The 23,140-nt window shown below is 43.0% G+C and overlaps 2 protein-coding genes across 2 annotated transcripts in view; both read left to right on the top strand.

Moving 5' to 3' along the window:
• Nucleotides 1-1,537: 1,537 nt before the first annotated feature.
• Nucleotides 1,538-5,137, top strand: LOC115143241 (small nuclear ribonucleoprotein E). Its single transcript, XM_029683414.2, has 5 exons — nucleotides 1,538-1,715; nucleotides 2,175-2,201; nucleotides 2,348-2,410; nucleotides 2,528-2,606; nucleotides 4,900-5,137. Exons 1-5 carry the CDS (start codon nucleotides 1,662-1,664, stop codon nucleotides 4,953-4,955), a joined length of 279 nt encoding a protein of 92 aa, XP_029539274.1. The 5' UTR covers nucleotides 1,538-1,661; the 3' UTR covers nucleotides 4,956-5,137.
• An 11,234-nt stretch (nucleotides 5,138-16,371) lies between these two features.
• Nucleotides 16,372-23,140, top strand: part of LOC115143240 (transcription factor SOX-13-like) — a 47,330-nt gene continuing 40,561 nt past the window's right edge. Inside the window, exon 1 of the mRNA XM_029683412.2 lies at nucleotides 16,372-16,646. The gene's annotated coding sequence lies outside the window, so the exon portion shown is untranslated. The remainder of the gene's footprint in view (nucleotides 16,647-23,140) is intronic.

The raw sequence follows: 23,140 nt of genomic DNA, 5'->3' as shown, positions 1-23,140 counted from the left end.
CAGCTTACAGAAATGTCCGGTAGTCGTCACTAAGAAGTCACAGCATCCAGCTCTGCAGGAACAGGTACTGTAAAGGCTATTAGCTAAAGTAAGGTGCACTCTTTTACACACATCCCTAGAGGTTCCCTTACATTACTTAATGACCATAATCTGTTTTCTTTCTAGATGATACTGAAAACAAAATGCACGACAAACTGGGAGCTGTGAACTGGGTATGTAGATATAATAGTTGTGATGACTTGTTGAGTAGTTATAGATATCATTGAAAGCCCCTTTAGTAATAGTGTTTTTTGTTTGCATGGTGATATTGTGAAAATGGGGTGTAATTTGTCTTGATCACCCAATGAGGTACTACTCTTAATATTTATTCTTCCTTTTTCTTCAAGGAAGCAGATGTTCTTCTCAGGGACAGCCTAGAGGCAGCAAGGTGGTGCGAACGCCAAACATTTAAAGGCACCATTTCCCTTCCAGGTGTAATTGGGATGGATGGGGAAGACCACATCACAACCCTTAAAGAACTACGGCTGTATGATGGCCTGGACAAAGAGGAAAATATTCTCCTCAAGGAGCCATTCATGTTCTCATTCCAGTTAGAGAGATGAGATGTTCCATGTGGAGGCAGTTGACAAGAAAATGACTGTCTGCCTCTTCTGAGGAGCAGGAGTGAAGCCATTTTTGAGGAGTGGTCAAACCTTGTTTTTGTCTACTGTGTAAATGGTGTTATGTTGTTTAGTAAAGATGTAGAAGTCCCCCGAGTCTCTGATCTCTGTACTGAAGCTGGTATAACTCAATGTACAAAACACATTCAGCTTGTCAGTATGTCTATATGGTATAGTCTGTCTCCATTCTCATGAGGAAAGTAAATAGCATTATAAATCAGGATAGGTAGTAACAATGTATATATATATGTATATATATTCTCAATTAAATAATATAATCAAGTTATAATATTTATCAACACAATTTTAACAGTACATGACATAATTCTGTTGTTCACTGCAACAATATCAGTAGCTTGTCTCAAATATAGTATCAAGCAAAAATTGTTACAACACATCTGCTGGACCACTTTATATAATATTTCTTATGATCTTCAAAAATTAAATACGTTTGTATTCAATGTGTCTTACGCAAACGTGTGTTGTTTTTATTCAGTGTGACTGAAACCTCAGATGGACAAAGAAGTGGGTGGGGTCAAACGTGGGTGGGGTCAAACGATTGACTCCGCCCGCACCGCTCCGAACTGTACAGTCCAGTCAGAGGTACTGTCTGTCTGTCTGTGTCTGGTAGGGAATCTGCAGTAACTACCTCCCGCCCACATTGAGCACTGCCCCGAACTGCACATTGCAGTCAGAGGGTCTGTCTGTCTGTCTGTCTGTCGGGAATCTGCAGTAACTACCTCCCGCCCACATTGAGCACTGCTCCGAACTGTGCAGTCAGAGGTCTGTCTGTCTGTCTGTCTGTGGGGAATCTGCAGTAACTACCTCCCGCCCATAGGGGCACTGCAGCACAATCACTCTGCTTGTGCACGCGGAAGGCCTAGAGCGCGCCATTGAAGAGAACTCCAACGTGATTATTTCAATTTCGCTGTCGGACTGCGACTGAAATGTTTTGCTGAAAAAAAGGTTTTTAGACAACTAAGCGTTAAACCGACAAGGAGGATGGCGTACAGAGGACAAGGGCAGAAGGTCCAGAAGGTTATGGTGCAGCCAATCGTATCCTTTTATCATGAAATATTCTGTGCAGTATTGTGTTGTAACGTTAGCCTGCTATTTTGCTCTGAATCACTGTAGCTAAGTTAGCAGGGTGATCATAACTAGCTAGTGGTACGTAGCTAGCTAAGTTAGCAGTGTAATCATAACTAGCTAGTGGTACGTAGCTAGCTAAGTTAGCAGTGTAATCATAACTAGCTAGTGGTACGTAGTTAGCTAAGTTAGCAGGGTGATCATAACTAGCTAGTGGTACTTAGCTAGCTAAGTTACTAATTAATGAGCCGTTGCTATTAATACACATGGACCTTAGAGTTTCAGCAAGGAACTGAAATACTATGGCCGGGTATGTAGCTAACTTAAATTAACTATTGAGATAGTAATGTTGCAAATGGCCAGAAAAACCTGTGTAGCCAGTTAAGCAATATGTTTGTAGTTTCCTTGACCCTCCCCTCTGTCCACCAGAACCTTATTTTCAGGTATCTACAGAACGTAAGTATTACATTTTTATACCATTTTCTTCATTTCAGTCACATGATTTTATGTTCATGGTTGTAAATAGACCTCGTACTTTCATAATACGTTACCTATAGCGAGCGATCTCTCAAATGTATTCAAAGCCTCTCTTCTCCCTGCAGCGTTCTCGGATACAGGTGTGGCTGTATGAACAAGTGAACATGCGGATAGAGGGCTGCATCATCGTAAGTCCTCTTCCTCCTGTGTTTCCTCCCTTATTCTACTTGGCCAAGGCTCCTGAAACGATATCTTGGCTGCTGATGCCTAGCTGTGTAGTTGAAACCTCTCTCTCCCTCTTTCAGGGCTTTGACGAGTACATGAACCTGGTTCTGGATGACGCTGAGGAGGTCCACATGAAGACCAAGAACAGGAAGCCCCTGGGTAAGTCAGTTTTTCTGTCTTTCTTACCTCACATTTCTCAGTGTCTGTAACTGTGTATTACATGTTGATTCGTACACATTTCAGTAATAAGACTTGCAGGCTATTGTCCACATTCCACAATATCAGTTTGTCTGGGACTAGCCTCGGAGCCCCAGGCTTCTCACATTCTGTTTGAAAGCCTGGGGAAGTTCTCCTGAGGAAGATAATTTAAAAAAGGGCTGATACAGTGGGGCAAAAAAGTATTTAGTCAGCCACCAATTGTGGAAGTTCTCCCACTTAAAAAGATGAGAGGCCTGTAATTTTCATCATAGGTACACTTCAACTATGACAAATGAGAGAAAAAAATCTCATTGTAGGATTTTTAATGAATTTATTTGCAAATTATGGTGGAAAATAAGTATTTGGTCAATAAGTTTATCTCAATACTTTGTTATATACCCTTTGTTGGCAATGACAGAGGTCAAACGTTTTCTAAGTCTTCAAGGTTTTCACACACTGTTGCTGGTATTTTGGCCCATTCCTCCATGCAGATCTCCTCTAGAGCAGTGATGTTTTGGGACTGTTGCTGGGCAACACAGACTTTCAACTCCCTCCAAAGATTTTCTATGGGGTTGAGATCTGGAGACTGGCTAGGCCACTCCAGGAACTTGAAATGCTTCTTACGAAGCCACTCCTTCGTTGCCCGGGCGGTGTGTTTGGGATCATTGTCATGCTGAAAGACCCAGCCACGTTTCATCTTCAATGCCCTTGCTGATGGAAGGAGGTTTTCACTTAAAATCTCACGATACATGGCCCCATTCATTCTTTCATTTACACGGATCAGTCGTCCTGGTCCCTTTGCAGAAAAACAGCCCCAAAGCATGATGTTTCCACCCCCATGCTTAACAGTAGGTATGGTGTTCTTTGGATGCAACTCAGCATTCTTTGTCCTCCAAACATGACGAGTTGAGTTTTTACCAAAAAGTTATATTTTGGTTTCATCTGACATTCTCCCAATCTTCTTCTGGATCATCCAAATGCTCTCTAGCAAAGTTCAGACGGGCCTGGACATGTACTGGCTTAAGCAGGGGGACACGTCTGGCACTGCAGGATTTGAGTCCCTGGTGGCGTAGTGTGTTACTGATGGTAGGCTTTGTTACTTTGGTCCCAGCTCTCTGTAGGTCATTCACTAGGTCCCCCCGTGTGGTTCTGGGATTTTTGCTCACCGTTCTTGTGATAATTTTGACCCCACGGGGTGAGATTTTGCGTGGAGCCCCAGATCGAGGGAGATTATCAGTGGTCTTGTATTTCTTCCATTTCCTAATAATTTCTCCCACAGTTGATTTCTTCAAACCAAGCTGCTTACCTATTGCAGATTCAGTCTTCCCAGCCTGGTGCAGGTCTACAATTTTGTTTCTGGTGTCCTTTGACAGCTCTTTGGTCTTGGCCATAGTGGAGTTTGGAGTGTGACTGTTTGAGGTTGTGGACAGGTGTCTTTTACACTGATAACAAGTTCAAACAGGTGCCATTAATACAGGTAACAAGTGGAGGACAGAGGAACCTCTTAAAGAAGTTGTTACAGGTCTGTGAGAGCCAGAAATCTTGCTTGTTTGTAGGTGATCAAGTACTTATTTTCCACCATAATATGCAAATAAATTCATAAAAAATCATACAATGTGATTTTCTGGATTTTTTTCTCTCATTTTGTCTGTCATAGTTGAAGTGTCCTTATGATGAAAATTACAGGCCTCATCTTTTTAAGTGGGAGAACTTGCACAATTGGTGGCTGACTGAATACATTTTCTCCACTGTATATGGCGGAGTCCAGATGGAAACTACTGATGTGTTACCACTTATTAAACCAATCAATTGTTTTGCATGGGTGGAGGTCCAAACAGAGGTGTTTTTGAACATTTGTCTGACTTGCAAAAAGCTAGCTCGCGTAAGATATAAGATTAGCACAGGATAGGCTACTAAAACGTTGTCTGACACGATAGGAAAAGAGACACGGACCAAACAAGGAAATGCAAGGATGTAAAACAAGGAAATGCCTCTTCCGGTGGGGAGCACCTTGAAGAAAACACTTCCAACCAGATGACTCTTGTGGCCTAATGCCATCAAATTGATAAAGGCCACTCCAGTTGACTAAGTCTGTAGTTTCTCATTCGTTGTCGATGATTAGTCATCTTTTCTTTGTTGGCAGTCTGAACAAGTGTCTCCTGCTGAAGTGTCAGTTACTCTAGACTATTCACCTGTCTCTCTATCTCCACCTATCCACCTCCTCTCTCAATCCCTCCCTACATCTCTCTCTCAGGGAGGATCATGCTGAAAGGTGATAACATCACCTTGCTACAGAGTGTTGCCACTTAACTCAGCAGGACAACATCCATCTACAGCCAGCAGACGGATTTGTGGGAAAAACATCCATTCTATTTTGTAATATTTTTTTTTGTTTTTTTTTTGCAAACAATGTTGGCGTTTGGTACATGAATAATGTAATTTTCCATTTATTAATGTTTCCTCCTCTGAAATAAATTTAATTTTGTTTCTTAGTGGTTCTCATTTCAATAATGAAATATCTATTTACAACCAATTCCTCTTTATTATCCCAAAGGGAACATGGCGAGCAGGGATCATATACGCATCTCTTATTATTCTGTTGACCTGTATTCCTTCTGTTAATTGCAAAAGCCAACAAATACAAAACCGTTAATTTGAGTGTTCCTTGGTTTCATTTGGCTACAAATTCAATTGAATCATGCTGCTAGATGCATTTTATTTGCAAGCAATATTGACCATCATACTGGCATCCACTTTTATTGTCTTGGGTTAATACTGTGAGGATCCACCAGGTGGCGATATGCGCTGTGTACTGTGCAACTCATGAGAAATGTAGACATATTATCAGCAGGGATTCTATACTTCTCTCAATTTTTTTTGCATCCAGGAAACATTGCCTGTGACATTTTAGATACAAGACTGCTGACTGCAGAGTACCATTTACGTCAATCAACATTTCCACACATCTTACCATAAGTGGCCATAATATTTCATACGGTATTAATAGAGTATTATATAAAGCAGGATTGGCCATTTCACTGTTGGGTACAATATACCTGTAACATGATGATCGGAGTCAGCCAGGCCAGCCTTGAGTTTGCAGTTAACAATAGTATTAATAACATACAACACTAGGCCGGCTGGCTATCTGGGGGAAGTGTGATGGAAACGAGCAGCCGAGGACAGACGGGAGTTCACAAGTGGGAGAAGGAGCAAGGAGCTTCAGCAGCGAGGGCTGAGGTGTCGCCTTACTGGTCAGGAGCCCTGCGCCTCATCTTAAAAGGAAGGGGTGCCACAGCTTGTGGCAACATGCGTCGCTCATCAGGCATCGTTGTCAAGTGCCAGATGACTCTTTGTGCTATGAGGGGAGGAATGGGCTGACTCTCAATGCCACACGCCTCCCACACATTCTTAAGTCAGGCTGAGAACAGTGAGGCTCTACAGACGTTGGCAGTTGACTGTCACAGTGGTGCAGTTCAAGCAAACAAGTTTTACTTGAGGATTTCTGTATGTTGTAAGCCAATTTAAATGATTTTGGTGACCTTTCAGCCATAGAAAGCTTTACCAGACACACTCATACGTAACATAGCATGCATAACATACAATGACATAACATAGTCCTCCATAGGAGTGTTAGGGCCAACTCCCCTCCTCATCCCTCTCTGTCTCCCCACTTCCAGACAAAGGACACAGTGCACGGGTCAGATGCCCCCCTCCAGAGACTATTTCCCCTCCTTAGACCACTCCCTAAGCCACCTGACCCCTCTCCTACCTTGGCTTGGCTCAGCAAGGTGTGGGTCTGTATCCTGCCTACCTCCCTGCCTTTCTCTCATTCTGTCTATTCATAGCACCTTCATTGAACATGTTTTGGGGCTCAGACTTGTGTGGTGGTTATTTCTTTCAACCTCTGCTCTGTCTATGGCCTATATCAAAACTTCATGAATAAATGTCATTCAAAAAGTTCAAATACACAACATCAATACAGTAACAGATGTATTGTAATGGGATTGTTATTTCAACCTCTGGGTGGCCTTGGTACCTATTCTGACTCGCAGGGTAGTATGTTTGTTAGTCTGTGTGTCTCCCTCTAAAGCCAGCACCCATTGATAGCATCATATCATGACCTGGACTGAGACTAGGAAAGAATAGGACCAATAGGTATTATATGCATGTTTATTTTGTTTATTCAAAACGTGGGTTGGAGGTCCACCTCTTGTTTATAATAAAAGGTGCTTTCCTTGGAGTTTTTGTTTTGTTTCTTGATTTTTTTTTTGGTTTATGTTTCTCACAAATAAAGCGTTCAAATTCATCTAACCAGATATGATGTGTTTTTAAGTCAAACTGGAGCAGCAGATGCAGCTAGCGATAGCTTGTGGTAATGAAAATACTACTGACTGTGTCAGCAGAAAGATAGACAGCCATCTCTGTCTTTTTTTGTTTGGGGGATAGAAAGGGGGAATGTGTGTAAGTTTGTAACATTAAGCAACGTTAATACAACATCAGTTTAGCTAGTGCTTAGCATGATGGAATGGCGATAATTCATTGAGAAAATGTATAAATATAGTACCTCAGATTGCTCTCTGTATGTTCATCTCCTCAGAATCAATCAAATGTACAGGTGTATGTATGACATCTTACCTGCAGAGATGCATTGTGTCAAACATAGCAATCTGTCACCATCTCTGACAGAATCCAGGAGAAACTGTCAGAGCAGAGCTGGGGAACTTCCAGACTGTTCACCTCAGACAGGCAGACTTGGTCAGAGCAAAAAGGAAAAATAATCTGTTTTCAACTTGTTCACAATCTTCATACCAAACAATCCCATTGAATGGCCATCGGCTTGGACCTGTTCACGAGGCCCTTATCTTGTTTTCACAGGGCCGTCGCGATGCACAATACATGTATTTCCCCCCAATTAACACCGTGAATAATACGCAGGTCGCCTTTTAAAAAAAAAAATTTGTGAAAATGAGGAAATGTGGAGGCTTTTTAATTGTGTGACTTTGGCTGGAACACAGAATCTGATCTACAGTGACAGGTTTGTTGAGGCCAAACCTATACCAGAGGTGGGAAAGTCACCCCAAATTTGGGGAAAATAGGCTGCAGGAATCATGTTAACATATGAATCCTGATGCTTATTGATCCTCTATGATCAGTTATTCAAGGTCTTAACGGTCTGTTGATATCTTACTGAATCTCATGTATTAGAGCTAGGCTGGGATGAAGGCTAGCACACATAATACAGTAGCTCTTCAGGACCAGGGTTAGTGACCACTTCTGTGGTTTACTGTGTTCAAACAAGATCTATTGATTTACAATGGATATTTCATAACAATGGAAAAGGTCCTAGCTGTGCACGGCCATGCGATAAGCCTGTGAATCGTTAGATACTACTTCTCTCTTCACAACGACCCATTATTTTCTCTGCAGATACTGTATATGTAGCTGTTTGTAGCTTTTTGTGATGTTACAGAATGAGAGACATATCTTTTCAGATGATTTACTTCCTGTTTTATCTCATCATGAAACTGACACCTGTTTAGCACACAGACACACACACACACACACACACACACACAGAGAGTGGCGGTGGCTCCAAATGAAGTGCCTAAATGTGTGGAACAAAAGATCTGCAGGGGAGCAAAAGGAGAAGCGGAACAAAAAACAAACGAGTAATGAAATTATAACAATACGGAGAGAGGGAGAGGTAGAGAGAGAGAGAAAGAAAGAGAGTTGGGTGCGGGTGCCACAATGGCAGGGAACAATCGTGCCGCGTCAATGGAAAAAGAGAGGTGGGGGAGGGCTATCTGGACAATAGAGCCGGTGACAGGAGCACAATGGCTGCAGTGTTTTCAATTAGACATTATCTCATAGACAGAGTGGCAGGTCTCATTGTGTGAGAGGGCTATTTCAGGGCTGCCTTTGTGTGGGGCAGTGCCGTACCCACCTTCCCTCAATCCCCCTCAACCCTGCCGAGAGACTGTACCCCTCCTGCGCCCCTGTGTGTGTGTGTGTGTGTGTGTGTGTGTGTGTGTGTGTGTGTGTGTGTGTGTGTGTGTGTGTGTGTGTGTGTGTGTGTGTGTGTGTGTGTGTGTGTGTGTGTGTGTGTGTGTGTGTGTGTGTGTGTGTGTGTGTACACCCATGGAGAGAGAGCAGGCCTTTATGCAGCCCTCCGTCAGGACAGGGGAGAATGTGGGTGGCTACTGCGACAGACAGACAGACAGACAGACAGACAGACAGACAGACAGACAGACAGACAGACAGACAGACAGACAGACAGACAGACAGACAGATAGATAGATAGATAGATAGATAGATAGATAGATAGATAGATAGATAGATAGATAGATAGATAGATAGATAGATAGATAGATAGATAGTGAGAGAAACAGAGAGACAGAGAGAGAGATAGATAGTGAGAGAAACATAGAGACAGAGAGATGGATAGATAGTGAGAGAAACATAGAGACAGAGAGATGGATAGATAGTGAGAGAAACATAGAGACAGAGAGATGGATAGATAGTGAGAGAAACAGAGAGATGGATAGATAGTGAGAGAAACATAGAGACAGAGAGATGGATAGATAGTGAGAGAAACATAGAGACAGAGAGATGGATAGATAGTGAGAGAAACATAGAGACAGAGAGATGGATAGATAGTGAGAGAAACATAGAGACAGAGAGATGGATAGATAGTGAGAGAAACATAGAGACAGAGAGATGAATAGATAGTGAGAGAAACATAGAGACAGAGAGATGGATAGATAGTGAGAGAAACATAGAGACAGAGAGATGGATAGATAGTGAGAGAAACAGAGAGACAGAGAGATGGATAGATAGTGAGAGAAACATAGAGACAGAGAGATGGATAGATAGTGAGAGAAACATAGAGACAGAGAGATGGATAGATAGTGAGAGAAACATAGAGACAGAGAGATGGATAGATAGTGAGAGAAACAGAGAGATGGATAGATAGTGAGAGAAACATAGAGACAGAGAGATAGATAGATAGTGAGAGAAACACAGTGCCTTGCGAAAGTATTCGGCCCCCTTGAACTTTGCGACCTTTTGCCACATTTCAGGCTTCAAACATAAAGATATAAAACTGTATTTTTTTGTGAAGAATCAACAACAAGTGGGACACAATCATGAAGTGGAACGACATTTATTGGATATTTCAAACTTTTTTAACAAATCAAAAACTGAAAACTTGGGCGTGCAAAATTATTCAGCCCCTTTACTTTCAGTGCAGCAAACTCTCTCCAGAAGTTCAGTGAGGATCTCTGAATGAACCAATGTTGACCTAAATGACTAATGATGATAAATACAATCCACCTGTGTGTAATCAAGTCTCCGTATAAATGCACCTGCACTGTGATAGTCTCAGAGGTCTGTTAAAAGCGCAGAGAGCATCATGAAGAACAAGGAACACACCAGGCAGGTCTGAGATAAATGTCTGTCCACTTCATGATTGTGTCCCACTTGTTGTTGATTCTTCACAAAAAATACAGTTTTATATCTTTATGTTTGAAGCCTGAAATGTGGCAAAAGGTCGCAAAGTTCAAGGGGGCCGAATACTTTCGCAAGGCACTGTATATAGATAGTAAGAGAGAGAAACAGAGAAGAGACAGAGAAGTTAGCTTGTCATCAGGCTTTTGCTCCAGCCCAGCAATAACACACCTGATTCCAACCATTCAACAGCTTTAACACACCTGATTCCAACCATTCAACAGCAATAACACACCTGATTCCAACCATTCAACAGCAATAACACACCTGATTCCAACCATTCAACAGCAATAACACACCTGATTCCAACCATTCAACAGCAATAACACACATGATTCCAACCATTCAACAGCAATAACACACCTGATTCCAACCATTCAACAGCAATAACACACATGATTCCAACCATTCAACAGCAATAACACACCTGATTCCAACCATTCAACAGCAATAACACACCTGATTCCAACCATTCAACAGCAATAACACACCTGATTCCAACCATTCAACAGCAATAACACACATGATTCCAACCATTCAACAGCAATAACACACCTGATTCCAACCATTCAACAGCAATAACACACCTGATTCCAACCATTCAACAGCAATAAGAGGCTTGACAAGCATAAGGGCCCTGGTTTGAGGCCTTCTCTTGGCTATCACCCAAATTGTTGTCACAAATAGATTGGCTGTCACATCAAAGAAAAAAATGTAATCAAATAAAAATAAAATATTTGTCATGTGCCGAATACAACAGGTGTTGACCTTATCGTGAAATGCTTACTTACAAACTCTTAACCAACAATACAGTTCAAGAAATAGAGTAAATAAAATATTTACTAAATAAACTAAAGTTTTAAATCTAATCAATCCAAAAAGTAACAGGACATTTACATAACGATAGCGAGGCTATAGACAGGGGGTACTGGTACAGAGTCAATGTGCGGGGTACAGGTTAGTCGAGGCCATTTGATTAGTTGTTCGGCAGACTTATGGATTGGGGGTAGAATCTGTTAAGGAGCCTTTTGTTCCTAGACTCTGGTACAGCTTGCCGTGATGTACTGGGCCGTACGCACTACCCTCTGTAGCGGTCAGATGCCGAACAGTTGCCATACCAGGCAGTGATGCAATTGGTCAGGATGCTCTCGGTGGTGCAGCTGTAGAACTTTTTGAGGATCTGGAGACCCATGCCAAATGACGACAAGACCTCAAAACAATTTCTGTTAAATTGCCTGCGTTCACTAAAACGATCAGTTCAATCGGGTCCCTGCGGTCTGTCTCAATAGGGTCATGTTTGTGAGAGGGAGTGGCACTGTGGCCGTATGTTTTTCCGATGGCAGATGTGTTGTTTTGCTCGAATCTGCGGAAGTGGTGTCAGAACGGGGGTGTTGCGGTCCCTTCGCTTCTGAGAAATAATGCGAGCGCTTGTTATCGTTTAAACACGTATGACGCACACAAACACACACAAACACATACAAACACACACAAACACACACAAACACATACAAACACACACAAACACACACACAGGAGTGATGTTTTTGCTGTTCTCGATAACAGCCTACTTCTCCCATGCGGTTGGTGTGTGTATCCGTCCTCTTCTGTTTCCCACCCCGCCTTTTTCATGTTGGTGAAGACACCTTGGTTTGTGTAAGTGCACACATAGGCACATCTGCTTCATCGCTTTGGCTGCTATCAAATCTACTGGAGTGTCAGCTAAGCAAAATAAAGTCAACCTCACGAGGAGCCACACAGCTTTGACTGTTATCTCTGTCGTCACTGGGTCTTCCTTTGATGCTCACAAGATTCCATGGTTTTGCTTGGTGTTCTGGCTGACATTGTTAAAATACACATTCGCAATCATATTAGTCATACGGATGGTTATTCCATTTGGCAAAATGTGTGTGAACTCCTCAAGGAAAACATGACCCATCAGCCCCCTCTGCTAGGGTGAGTGATACAGCACAACAGGGCATTGTGAGTATGATTGTTCTTTATCCCCAAAACATGTAGAGGCCTATCATAAGCTTTTAGGATTGTCCTATGGCCCACTCATTACTAACCAAAGGCCCCTGCAGACCAATGTCATGGTTTTGGTGGTTTAGTGGTTAAGGCCTTCAGTACATTGTGTTGTTGTCAACACTGGTTGGGATTGTGGGTCTGCCGTGTTAGAGATGGACTATGTTCCACCAGCACCACAGGGAGAGGTAAACAGTGTGCTGATATTCACTTGCTTCAGTCCAACCCACCAGTGGTGCTGAGAGTGCTGTTAGATTAGACAGACAGGCAGGCTGACAGATCAGATGCAGGAGAGAACAGAGAGGCCCACAGTCAGATAGACATCTAATGGGTGAGGGCAGAGAGCAGGCAGCAGTGTGGTCTGATACAGATCTTAGCCATCAGGGAGGGCAGGGGGCTGCCAACCCCACAAAAAGGGGGCAAAGAAACAACCTGGCACACAGGAAGAGAGTGTGGTAATCTCAGTCAGTTTGGATCGTGTCTGTTATGACATATATCACATGGAGGCTAGGCGCTGATGCAAACACACATAACGGACATAAATTGTTTGGTTTGTGGGGATAGGTCGGCTGAAACCAATGTGAAATTTGACTCTTTACTTTGCCTAGGGCAATTCTGGTCCTAGGAGGCCATTGGGTGCAGGCTTTTGTTCCAGCCCAGCTCAACGCACACATACCAGATTAAACTAATCAAAATATACCAGATTAAACTACACACATACCAGATTAAACTAATCAAAATATACCAGATTAAACTACACACATACCAGATTAAACTACACACATACCAGATTAAACTACACACATACCAGATTAAACTAATCAAAATATACCAGATTAAACTACACACATACCAGATTAAACTACACACATACCAGATTAAACTACACACATACCAGATTAAACTAATCAAAATATACCAGATTAAACTACACACATACCAGATTAAACTACACACATACCAGATTAAACTAATCAAAATATACCAGATTAAACTACACACATACCAGATTAAACTAATCAAAATATACCAGATTAAACTACACACATACCAGATTAAACTACACACATACCAGATTAAACTAATCAAAATATACCAGATTAAACTACACACATACCAGATTAAACTACACACATACCAGATTAAACTACACACATACCAGATTAAACTAATCAAAATATACCAGATTAAACTACACACATACCAGATTAAACTACACACATACCAGATTAAACTAATCAAAATATACCAGATTAAACTACACACATACCAGATTAAACTACACACATACCAGATTAAACTAATCAAAATATACCAGATTAAACTAATCAAAATATACCAGATTAAACTACACACATACCAGATTAAACTAATCAAAATATACCAGATTAAACTACACACATACCAGATTAAACTACACACATACCAGATTAAACTAATCAAAATATACCAGATTAAACTACACACATACCAGATTAAACTACACACATACCAGATTAAACTAATCAAAATATACCAGATTAAACTACACACATACCAGATTAAACTACACACATACCAGATTAAACTACACACATACCAGATTAAACTACACACATACCAGATTAAACTACACACATACCAGATTAAACTAATCAAAATATACCAGATTAAACTACACACATACCAGATTAAACTAATCAAAATATACCAGATTAAACTACACACATACCAGATTAAACTACACACATACCAGATTAAACTAATCAAAATATACCAGATTAAACTAATCAAAATATACCAGATTAAACTACACACATACCAGATTAAACTAATCAAAATATACCAGATTAAACTAATCAAAATATACCAGATTAAACTACACACATACCAGATTAAACTAATCAAAATATACCAGATTAAACTAATCAAAATATACCAGATTAAACTACACACATACCAGATTAAACTAATCCAAATATACCAGATTAAACTACACACATACCAGATTAAACTAATCAAAATATACCAGATTAAACTAATCAAAATATACCAGATTAAACTAATCAAAATATACCAGATTAAACTACACACATACCAGATTAAACTAATCAAAATATACCAGATTAAACTAATCAAAATATACCAGATTAAACTACACACATACCAGATTAAACTAATCAAAATATACCAGATTAAACTACACACATACCAGATTAAACTACACACATACCAGATTAAACTAATCAAAATATACCAGATTAAACTAATCAAAATATACCAGATTTAACTACACACATACCAGATTAAACTAATCAAAATATACCAGATTAAACTACACACATACCAGATTAAACTACACACATACCAGATTAAACTACACACATACCAGATTAAACTAATCAAAATATACCAGATTAAACTAATCAAAATATACCAGATTAAACTACACACATACCAGATTGAACTACACACATACCAGATTAAACTACACACATACCAGATTAAACTACACACATACCAGATTAAACTACACACATACCAGATTAAACTACACACATACCAGATTAAACTACACACATACCAGATTAAACTACACACATACCAGATTAAACTAATCAAAATCGATGATAAATTGATTATTTGAATCAGGTGTTCTAGTGCTGGGTTGGAATAAAAGTGTGCCCACCCCTGGAGTAGGGTTTTCACATTCTCTCTCTCTCGATATGAAAGTGGTTTAACAACCTTGGCTCAGCTCAGCTCAGTTCGGTTGGTTTAAGCAGGCAAGGTAGAGAAAGATGCATGGCCTGAAAGGCAGAGGGGAGAATAAGGGTGCCAGATCCTGAGCCTGGCAAACAGTCTCACTGTAGCTCACTGACACCAGAGTGACTCACAAATAAACAGAGAGAGTAGAGTGCACAGAGAGGAGGGGGAAACAAAAAAAACATAAAAAACATAAAGGAGATGGGGAGAGATTGAAAGAGAGAGAGGGAGAGAAGAAAAGGAGAGAGAGCGAGGGAGAGAGAAAAGACGAAGGGGAGCGAAAAGGAGAAGTGGAGAAAGGGTTCTGTAATCCCGCAATAGTGGTGTTGGGCCGTCACCATGGTGACAGGCACAAAGGCCTGTGGTTGGCCATTGATGGCTAATTGTATTCTTCACAGCTCTTTTGTTAATTGTTGTCTGCCCAGCTCCTACTTCCTGCTGGGCCACAGCACAAAGGCAGGAACAGGGGGGATTAGAAATGGCACATCAGCTCCCAGCTAGCTAGCTATAGTCTCTCTCCCTCTCTCCGAGCCCTCGCCTCTCTCACTCCCTGTCAGTCCTTGCCTCTCTCTCTCTCATCTATCCGAGCCCTTTTCTTTCTTTCTTTCTTTCTTTCTTTCTTTCTTTCTTTCTTTCTTTCTTTCTTTCTTTCTTTCTTTCTTTCTTTCTTTCTTTCTTTCTTTCTTTCTTTCTCTCTCTCTCTCTCTCTCTCTCTCTCTCTCTCTCTCTCTCTCTCTCTCTCAGAGTCCTTGACTCTCTCTCACTCTCCCTGCCAGAGCCCTCACTTCCCGCTCTCTCTCTTTCTCTGACTGACTGATGGACTGACTGGGTGAATGACTGTCTAGTTCTGGCATAGGGCCTCACTGTATTTCTCTGTGCTTCTCTGGTCCACCACTGTATGGCTCCCATCCATGTAACAGATGAAGCACTATGTGGTACAACTATTAAAAATAGGCTTCTGTTTCTAGCTGCAGACAGTACTCTGAAGTCTTACTCTAAGGTGCCACTTTAAGGTGATAGTAGGCACACTTCCACTTCCACCCAGTGTAGACCAACATCACACAGAAGGTCATGGGGATCAAACACTTTTCTCAATGTTTGGAATACTTTACTCCAATAAGGGATGTTGTGTCCCATGTCTGTTCAGATTATACACACCTGTTGCTGAGCAGTTTTAGGTTTAGGTACTTTTCAGCCCTAATGTATGCTCTCCTTTGCTGTGTTTGTTTGTGTGTGTGTGTGTGTGTGTGTGTGTGTTGTTTTGGAGGGTAGGGGAATGGATACCTTATTGACAGTTTGATTATTGTGTCAAATGAGAATCGAGTGCAGAAAAGACCTTTCTTTCCAGTCTAAAGATCATATTGATTGGATACCCGGGCCCTTTCTCATTATCCTCTATCTTCCAAGCCCGCTGCCGCGACAGTTAAATGAGTCCTTTGCCTTTAAGGGGGAGGTGAATGGCAGGGAGCGTGAATGTTGGACACAAAACACCAGAAAGTAATCGGGAGAAAGCGGGGTGAGGTTGTGTGAGCGTTGGGGAGAACTACCGCGACGCTGATAGCAACTATAGGCGCTCATGTAACTCTGTCCTCGTCTTCTCTGTAGACCGAAGAGAACTCGACACAACGCACCCTCTTGTGCTTTGCATGCGGTGAGCGATCAAGCGCGAGGGCTCGGAAAAACAGCGGTGGAGACGGAAGTTTGGAAATCCCGGGCGCCTCAGGAGTGGTGAGTGAACAGCGCGGCACTGGAAAGCTCCAGACGCACATAGTATTTTTACATTTCACTTGATCCAGGATTGGTGTGATGACTCCCGACACACTGTCCTACTTGTTATCGACAACACATGCAGTATTATCTATTGTCTATACAATGACATAAAGCATAACTTTGGGTGCTTCGGGATGTTTCCCATCAAATAGAATGCGCCCATCCTGGATCGCGACTGTTTCGAATCCCAAAGGACAATTTGCAACTTTCATATGTGCACCATATTCACAGCTAATATCATATGTATCAATTACTCAGATCAGGCCATCTCGCCTATTCTTCAGTTTGATTCTGTGTGAGTGTCAGTTAGTGTTTTTATTGGCAGAACAGTGACGATGAACGCAATAAGCAAGAGGAGAAGATGCCAGTTCTGTTGGCAAATGCAAATGAAACTGTTTCATCTACTTTCCAGAGAATAGTTGCTAGTGTTAAAACGCAGATGTTTTAAATATATGTGTTCTCTCATGGGTCATGGCATAATTATTATATAAATACTTTGCTGGGGAGGTGTTGGGTGTTTGCAAGGGCAGGCAAGGCATCTGGCATAATGGCCAAATGCCAGACTGATAGTCCATTTTGGACTCATTGAGGAAAAAAGTGGGCCGGTGTGTGGGCATCAAAGAAAGAAATTGGCTGGTGTGTTTGAAATGCCAGGGCCGATTTCTGGTCCCAGTCCGCCCCTGGGTGTTTGGATGTGTAGATCTTTGTAGTTTTGGTAGAGTTGGAGGATTGGTTGGAATAGGTAAGGAAAGAGACCATGCTTCATAATTCAGTCAAGTTTGACCTTTTGTAGAGTACTAGACAGCAGAGACGTCTTCATGGACATTGTGTTTTATAAGCAAAGTATGTCACTAGTGTGCAGGGTCTGGGTAGGCATACCCTACTGTGTGTTTGGTTATGTGTGTTGAGCATGCTTGGTCTGGGTAGTGTGTGTGTGTGTAATGGGACTGTGTGTGTGTGTGTAATGGGACTGTGTGTGCGTAATGGGACTGTGTGTGCGTAATGGGACTGTGTGTGTGTCTGTGTAATGGGACTGTGTGTGTGTGTAATGGGACTGTGTGTGTGTGTGTGTGTGTGTAATGGGACTGTGTGTCTGTAATGGGACTGTGTGTGTGTGTAATGGGACTGTGTGTGTGTGTGTGTAATGGGACTGTGTGTGTAATGGGACTGTGTGTGTGTGTAATGGGACTGTGGTGTGTGTGTGTGTAATGGGACTGTGTGTGTGTGTAATGGGACTGTGTGTGTGTGTGTGTGTGTGTGTGTGTGTAATGGGACTGTGTGTGTGTGTGTAATGGGACTGTGTGTGCGTAATGGGACTGTGTGTGTGCGTAATGGGACTGTGTGTGTGCGTAATGGGACTGTGTGTGTGTCTGTGTAATGGGACTGTGTGTGTGTGTGTGTGTGTAATGGGACTGTGTGTGTAATGGGACTGTGTGTGTGTGTAATGGGACTGTGTGTGTGTGTGTGTGTAATGGGACTGTGTGTGTAATGGGACTGTGTGTGTGTGTAATGGGACTGTGTGTGTGTGTGTGTGTAATGGGACTGTGTGTGTGTGTGTGTGTGTAATGGGACTGTGTTTAGGTCTATGTGTGTGTGTAATGGGACTGTGTGTGTGTGTGTAATGGGACTGTGTGTGTGTGTGTGTGTAATGGGACTGTGTGTGTGTGTGTGTGTGTGTGTAATGGGACTGTGTGTGTGTGTGTGTGTGTGTAATGGGACTGTGTGTGTGTGTGTGTGTGTAATGGGACTGTGTGTGTGTGTGTGTGTGTAATGGGACTGTGTGTGTGTGTGTGTGTGTGTAATGGGACTGTGTGTGTGTGTGTGTGTGTAATGGGACTGTGTGTGTGTGTGTGTAATGGGACTGTGTGTGTGTGTGTAATGGGACTGTGTGTGTGTGTGTGTAATGGGACTGTGTGTGTGTGTGTGTAATGGGACTGTGTGTGTGTGTGTAATGGGACTGTGTGTGTGTGTGTGTGTGTGTGTGTAATGGGACTGTGTGTGTGTGTGTGTAATGGGACTGTGTGTGTGTAATGGGACTGTGTGTGTGTGTAATGGGACTGTGTGTGTGTGTGTGTAATGGGACTGTGTGTGTGTGTGTAATGGGACTGTGTGTGTGTGTGTAATGGGACTGTGTGTGTGTAATGGGACTGTGTGTGTAATGGGACTGTGTGTGTGTGTGTAATGGGACTGTGTGTTTGTGTGTGTGTGTGTGTAATGGGACTGTGTGTGTGTGTAATGGGACTGTGTGTGTGTGTAATGGGACTGTGTGTTTGTGTGTGTGTGTAATGGGACTGTGTTTAGGTCTATGTGTGTGTGTAATGGGACTGTGTGTGTGTGTGTAATGGGACTGTGTGTGTGTGTGTAATGGGACTGTGTGTGTGTGTGTGTGTGTAATGGGACTGTGTGTGTGTGTGTGTGTGTAATGGGACTGTGTGTGTGTGTAATGGGACTGTGTGTGTGTGTGTGTGTGTGTAATGGGACTGTGTGTGTGTGTAATGGGACTGGTGTGTGTGTGTGTGTAATGGGACTGTGTGTGTGTGTGTGTGTAATGGGACTGTGTGTGTGTGTAATGGGACTGTGTGTGTGTAATGGGACTGTGTGTTTGTGTGTGTGTAATGGGACTGTGTTTAGGTCTATGTGTGTGTGTAATGGGACTGTGTGTGTGTGTGTAATGGGACTGTGTGTGTGTGTGTGTGTAATGGGACTGTGTGTGTGTAATGGGACTGTGTGTGTGTGTGTGTGTGTAATGGGACTGTGTGTGTGTGTGTGTGTAATGGGACTGTGTGTGTGTGTGTAATGGGACTGTGTGTGTGTGTAATGGGACTGGTGTGTGTGTGTGTGTAATGGGACTGTGTGTGTAATGGGACTGTGTGTGTGTGTGTGTGTAATGGGACTGTGTGTGTGTGTGTAATGGGACTGTGTGTGTGTGTGTGTGTAATGGGACTGTGTGTGTGTGTGTGTGTGTAATGGGACTGTGTTTAGGTCTATGTGTGTGTGTAATGGGACTGTGTGTGTGTGTGTAATGGGACTGTGTGTGTGTGTGTAATGGGACTGTGTGTGTGTGTGTGTAATGGGACTGTGTGTGTGTGTAATGGGACTGTGTGTGTGTGTAATGGGACTGTGTGTGTGTGTGTAATGGGACTGTGTGTGTGTCTGTGTGTGGTGTGTGTGTGTGTGTGTGTGTAATGGGACTGTGTGTGTGTCTGTGTGTGTGTGGTGTGTGTGTGTGTGTAATGGGACTGTGTGTGTCTGTGTGTGTAATGGGACTGTGTGTGTGTGTGTGTGTGTGTGTAATGGGACTGTGTGTGTGTGTGTAATGGGACTGTGTGTGTGTAATGGGACTGTGTTTAGGTGTGTGTGTGTGTGATGGGACTGTGTTTAGGTGTGTGTGTGTGTGTGTGTGTGTGTGTGTGTGTGTGATGGGACTGTGTTTAGGTCTGTGTGTGTGTGTGATGGGACTGTGTTTAGGTCTGTGTGTGTGTGTGTGTGTGTGATGGGACTGTGTTTAGGTGTGTGTGTGATGGGACTGTGTTTAGGTGTGTGTGTGATGGGACTGTGTTTAGGTGTGTGTGTGTGTGTGGGACTGTGTTTCGGTGTGTGTGTGTGTGTGTGATGGGACTGTGTTTGGTGTGTAATGGGACTGTGTTTAGTGTGTGTGTGGGACTGTGTGTGTGTGTGATGGGACTGTGTTTAGGTGTGTGTGTGATGGGACTGTGTTTAGGTGTGTGTGTGTGGACTGTGTGTGTGTGATGGGACTGTGTTTCGGTGTGTGTGTGTGTGTGTGTGTGTGTGTGATGGGACTGTGTTTAGGTGTGTGTGTGTGTGTGTGTGTGTGATGGGACTGTGTTTAGGTGTGTGTGTGTGTGTGTGATGGGACTGTGTTTAGGTGTCTGTGTGTGTGTGTATGGGACTGTGTTTAGGTGTGTGTGTGTGATGGGACTGTGTTTAGGTGTGTGTGTGTGTGATGGGACTGTGTTTAGGTGTGTGTGTGTGTGTGTGATGGGACTGTGTTTAGGTGTGTGTGTGTGTGTGATGGGACCGTGTTTAGGTCTATGTGTGTGTGTGATGGGACCGTGTTTAGGTCTGTGTGTGATGGGACCGTGTTTAGGTCTATGTGTGTGTGTGTGATGAGACTGTGTTTAGGTCTATGTGTGTATGTGTGATGGGACTGTGTTTAGGTCTGTGTGTGTGTGTGTGTGTGATGGGACTGTGTTTAGGTGTGTGTGTATGATGGGACTGTGTTTAGGTGTGTGTGTGTGTGTGTGTGTGTGTGTGTGTGTGTGTGGGACTGTGTTTAGGTGTGTGTGTGATGGGACTGTGTTTAGGTGTGTGTGTGATGGGACTGTGTTTAGGTGTGTGTGTGATGGGACTGTGTTTAGGTGTGTGTGTATGATGGGACTGTGTTTAGGTGTGTGTGTGTGTGTGTGTGTGTGTGATGGGACTGTGTTTAGGTGTGTGTGTGTGATGGGACTGTGTTTAGGTGTGTGTGTGTGATGGGACTGTGTTTAGGTGTGTGTGTGATGGGACTGTGTTTAGGTGTGTGTGTGTGTGTGATGGGACTGTGTTTAGGTGTGTGTGTGTGTGTGATGGGACTGTGTTTAGGTGTGTGTGTGTGTGTGATGGGACTGTGTTTAGGTGTTTGTGTGTGTGATGGGACTGTGTTTAGGTGTGTGTGTATGATGGGACTGTGTTTAGGTGTGTGTGTGTGTGTGTGTGTGTGTGTGATGGGACTGTGTGTGTGTATGGTGGGACTGTGTTTAGGTCTGTGTGTGTGTGTGTGATGGGACTGTGTTTAGGTGTGTGTGTGATGGGACTGTGTTTAGGTGTGTGTGTGTGTGTGATGGGACTGTGTTTAGGTGTGTGTGTGTGTGATGGGACTGTGTTTCGGTCTGTGTGTGTGTGTGTGTGTGTGTGATGGGACTGTGTTTAGGTCTGTGTGTGTGATGGGACTCTGTTTAGGTCTGTGTGTGTGTGATGGGACTCTGTTTAGGTCTGTGTGTGTGATGGGACTGTGTTTAGGTGTGTGTGTGTGTGTGTGTGTGTGATGGGACTGTGTTTAGGTGTGTGTGTGTGTGATGGGACTGTGTTTAGGTGTGTGTGTGTGATGGGACTTTGTTTAGGTGTGTGTGTGTGATGGGACTGTGTTTAGGTGTGTGTGTGTGTGATGGGACTGTGTTTAGGTGTATGTGTGTGTAATGGGACTGTGTGTGTGTGTAATGGGACTGGTGTGTGTGTGTGTGTATGGGACTGTGTGTTTGTGTGTGTGTGTAATGGGACTGTGTTTAGGTCTATGTGTGTGTGTAATGGGACTGTGTGTGTGTGTGTGTGTGTAATGGGACTGTGTGTGTGTGTGTGTAATGGGACTGTGTGTGTGTGTGTGTGTGTAATGGGACTGTGACTGTGTTTAGGGACTGTGTGTGTGTAATGGGACTGTGTGTGTGTGTGTGTGTGTGTAATGGGACTGTGTGTTGTGTGTGTAATGGGACTGTGTGTGTGTGTGTGTGTATGGGACTGTGTTTGTGTGTGTGTGTGTGTGTAATGGGACTGTGTGTGTGTGTGTGTGTAATGGGACTGTGTTTAGGTGTGTGTGTGTAATGGGACTGTGTGTTAGTGTGTGTGTGTGTGTGTGTAATGGGACTGTGTTTAGGTGTGTGTGTGTGTGTGATGGGACTGTGTTTAGGTGTGTAATGGGACTGTGTGTGTGTGTGTAATGTGTGATGTGGACTGTGTGTGTGTAATGGGACTGTGTGTGTAATGGGACTGTGTGTGTGTGTGTGTGAATGGGACTGTGTTGTAATGTGTGTGTGTGTGTGTGTAATGGGACTGTGTGTGTGTGTGTGTGTAATGGGACTGTGTTTAGGTCTATGTGTGTGTGTAATGGACTGTGTGTGTGTGTGTATGGGACTGTGTGTGTAATGGGACTGTGTGTGTGTGTGTGTAATGGGACTGTGTGTGTGTGTGTAATGGGACTGTGTGTGTGTGTGGGACTGTGTTTAGTAATGGGACTGTCTGTGTGTGTGTGTGTGTGTGTGTGTAATGGGACTGTGTTTAGTGTGTGTGTGTGTGATGGGACTGTGTTTAGTGTGGGACTGTGTGTGTGTGTGTGTGTGTGTGTAATGGGACTGTGTTTAGGGGACTGTGTGTGTGATGGGACTGTGTTTAGGTCTGTGTGTGTGTGTGTGTGTGTGTGTGTGATGGGACTGTGTTTAGGTCTGTGTGTGTGTGTGATGGGACTGTGTTTAGGTCTGTGTGTGTGTGTGATGGGACTGTGTTTAGGTGTGTGTGTGATGGGACTGTGTTTAGTGTGTGTGATGGGACTGTGTTTAGGTGTGTGTGTGTGTGTGTGTGTGCTGGGACTGTGTTTGTGTGTGTGTGTGTGATGGGACTGTGTTTAGGTGTGTGTGTGTGATGGGACTGTGTTTAGGTGTGTGTGTGTGTGTGTGTGTGTGATG

This window comes from Oncorhynchus nerka, linkage group LG15 (genome assembly GCF_034236695.1).
Source record: "Oncorhynchus nerka isolate Pitt River linkage group LG15, Oner_Uvic_2.0, whole genome shotgun sequence".
NCBI classification, from domain to species: Eukaryota; Metazoa; Chordata; class Actinopteri; order Salmoniformes; family Salmonidae; genus Oncorhynchus; species Oncorhynchus nerka.
The sequence above is the reverse complement of the archived record's forward strand: the minus strand, read 5'-3'. Positions and strand labels throughout refer to the sequence as shown.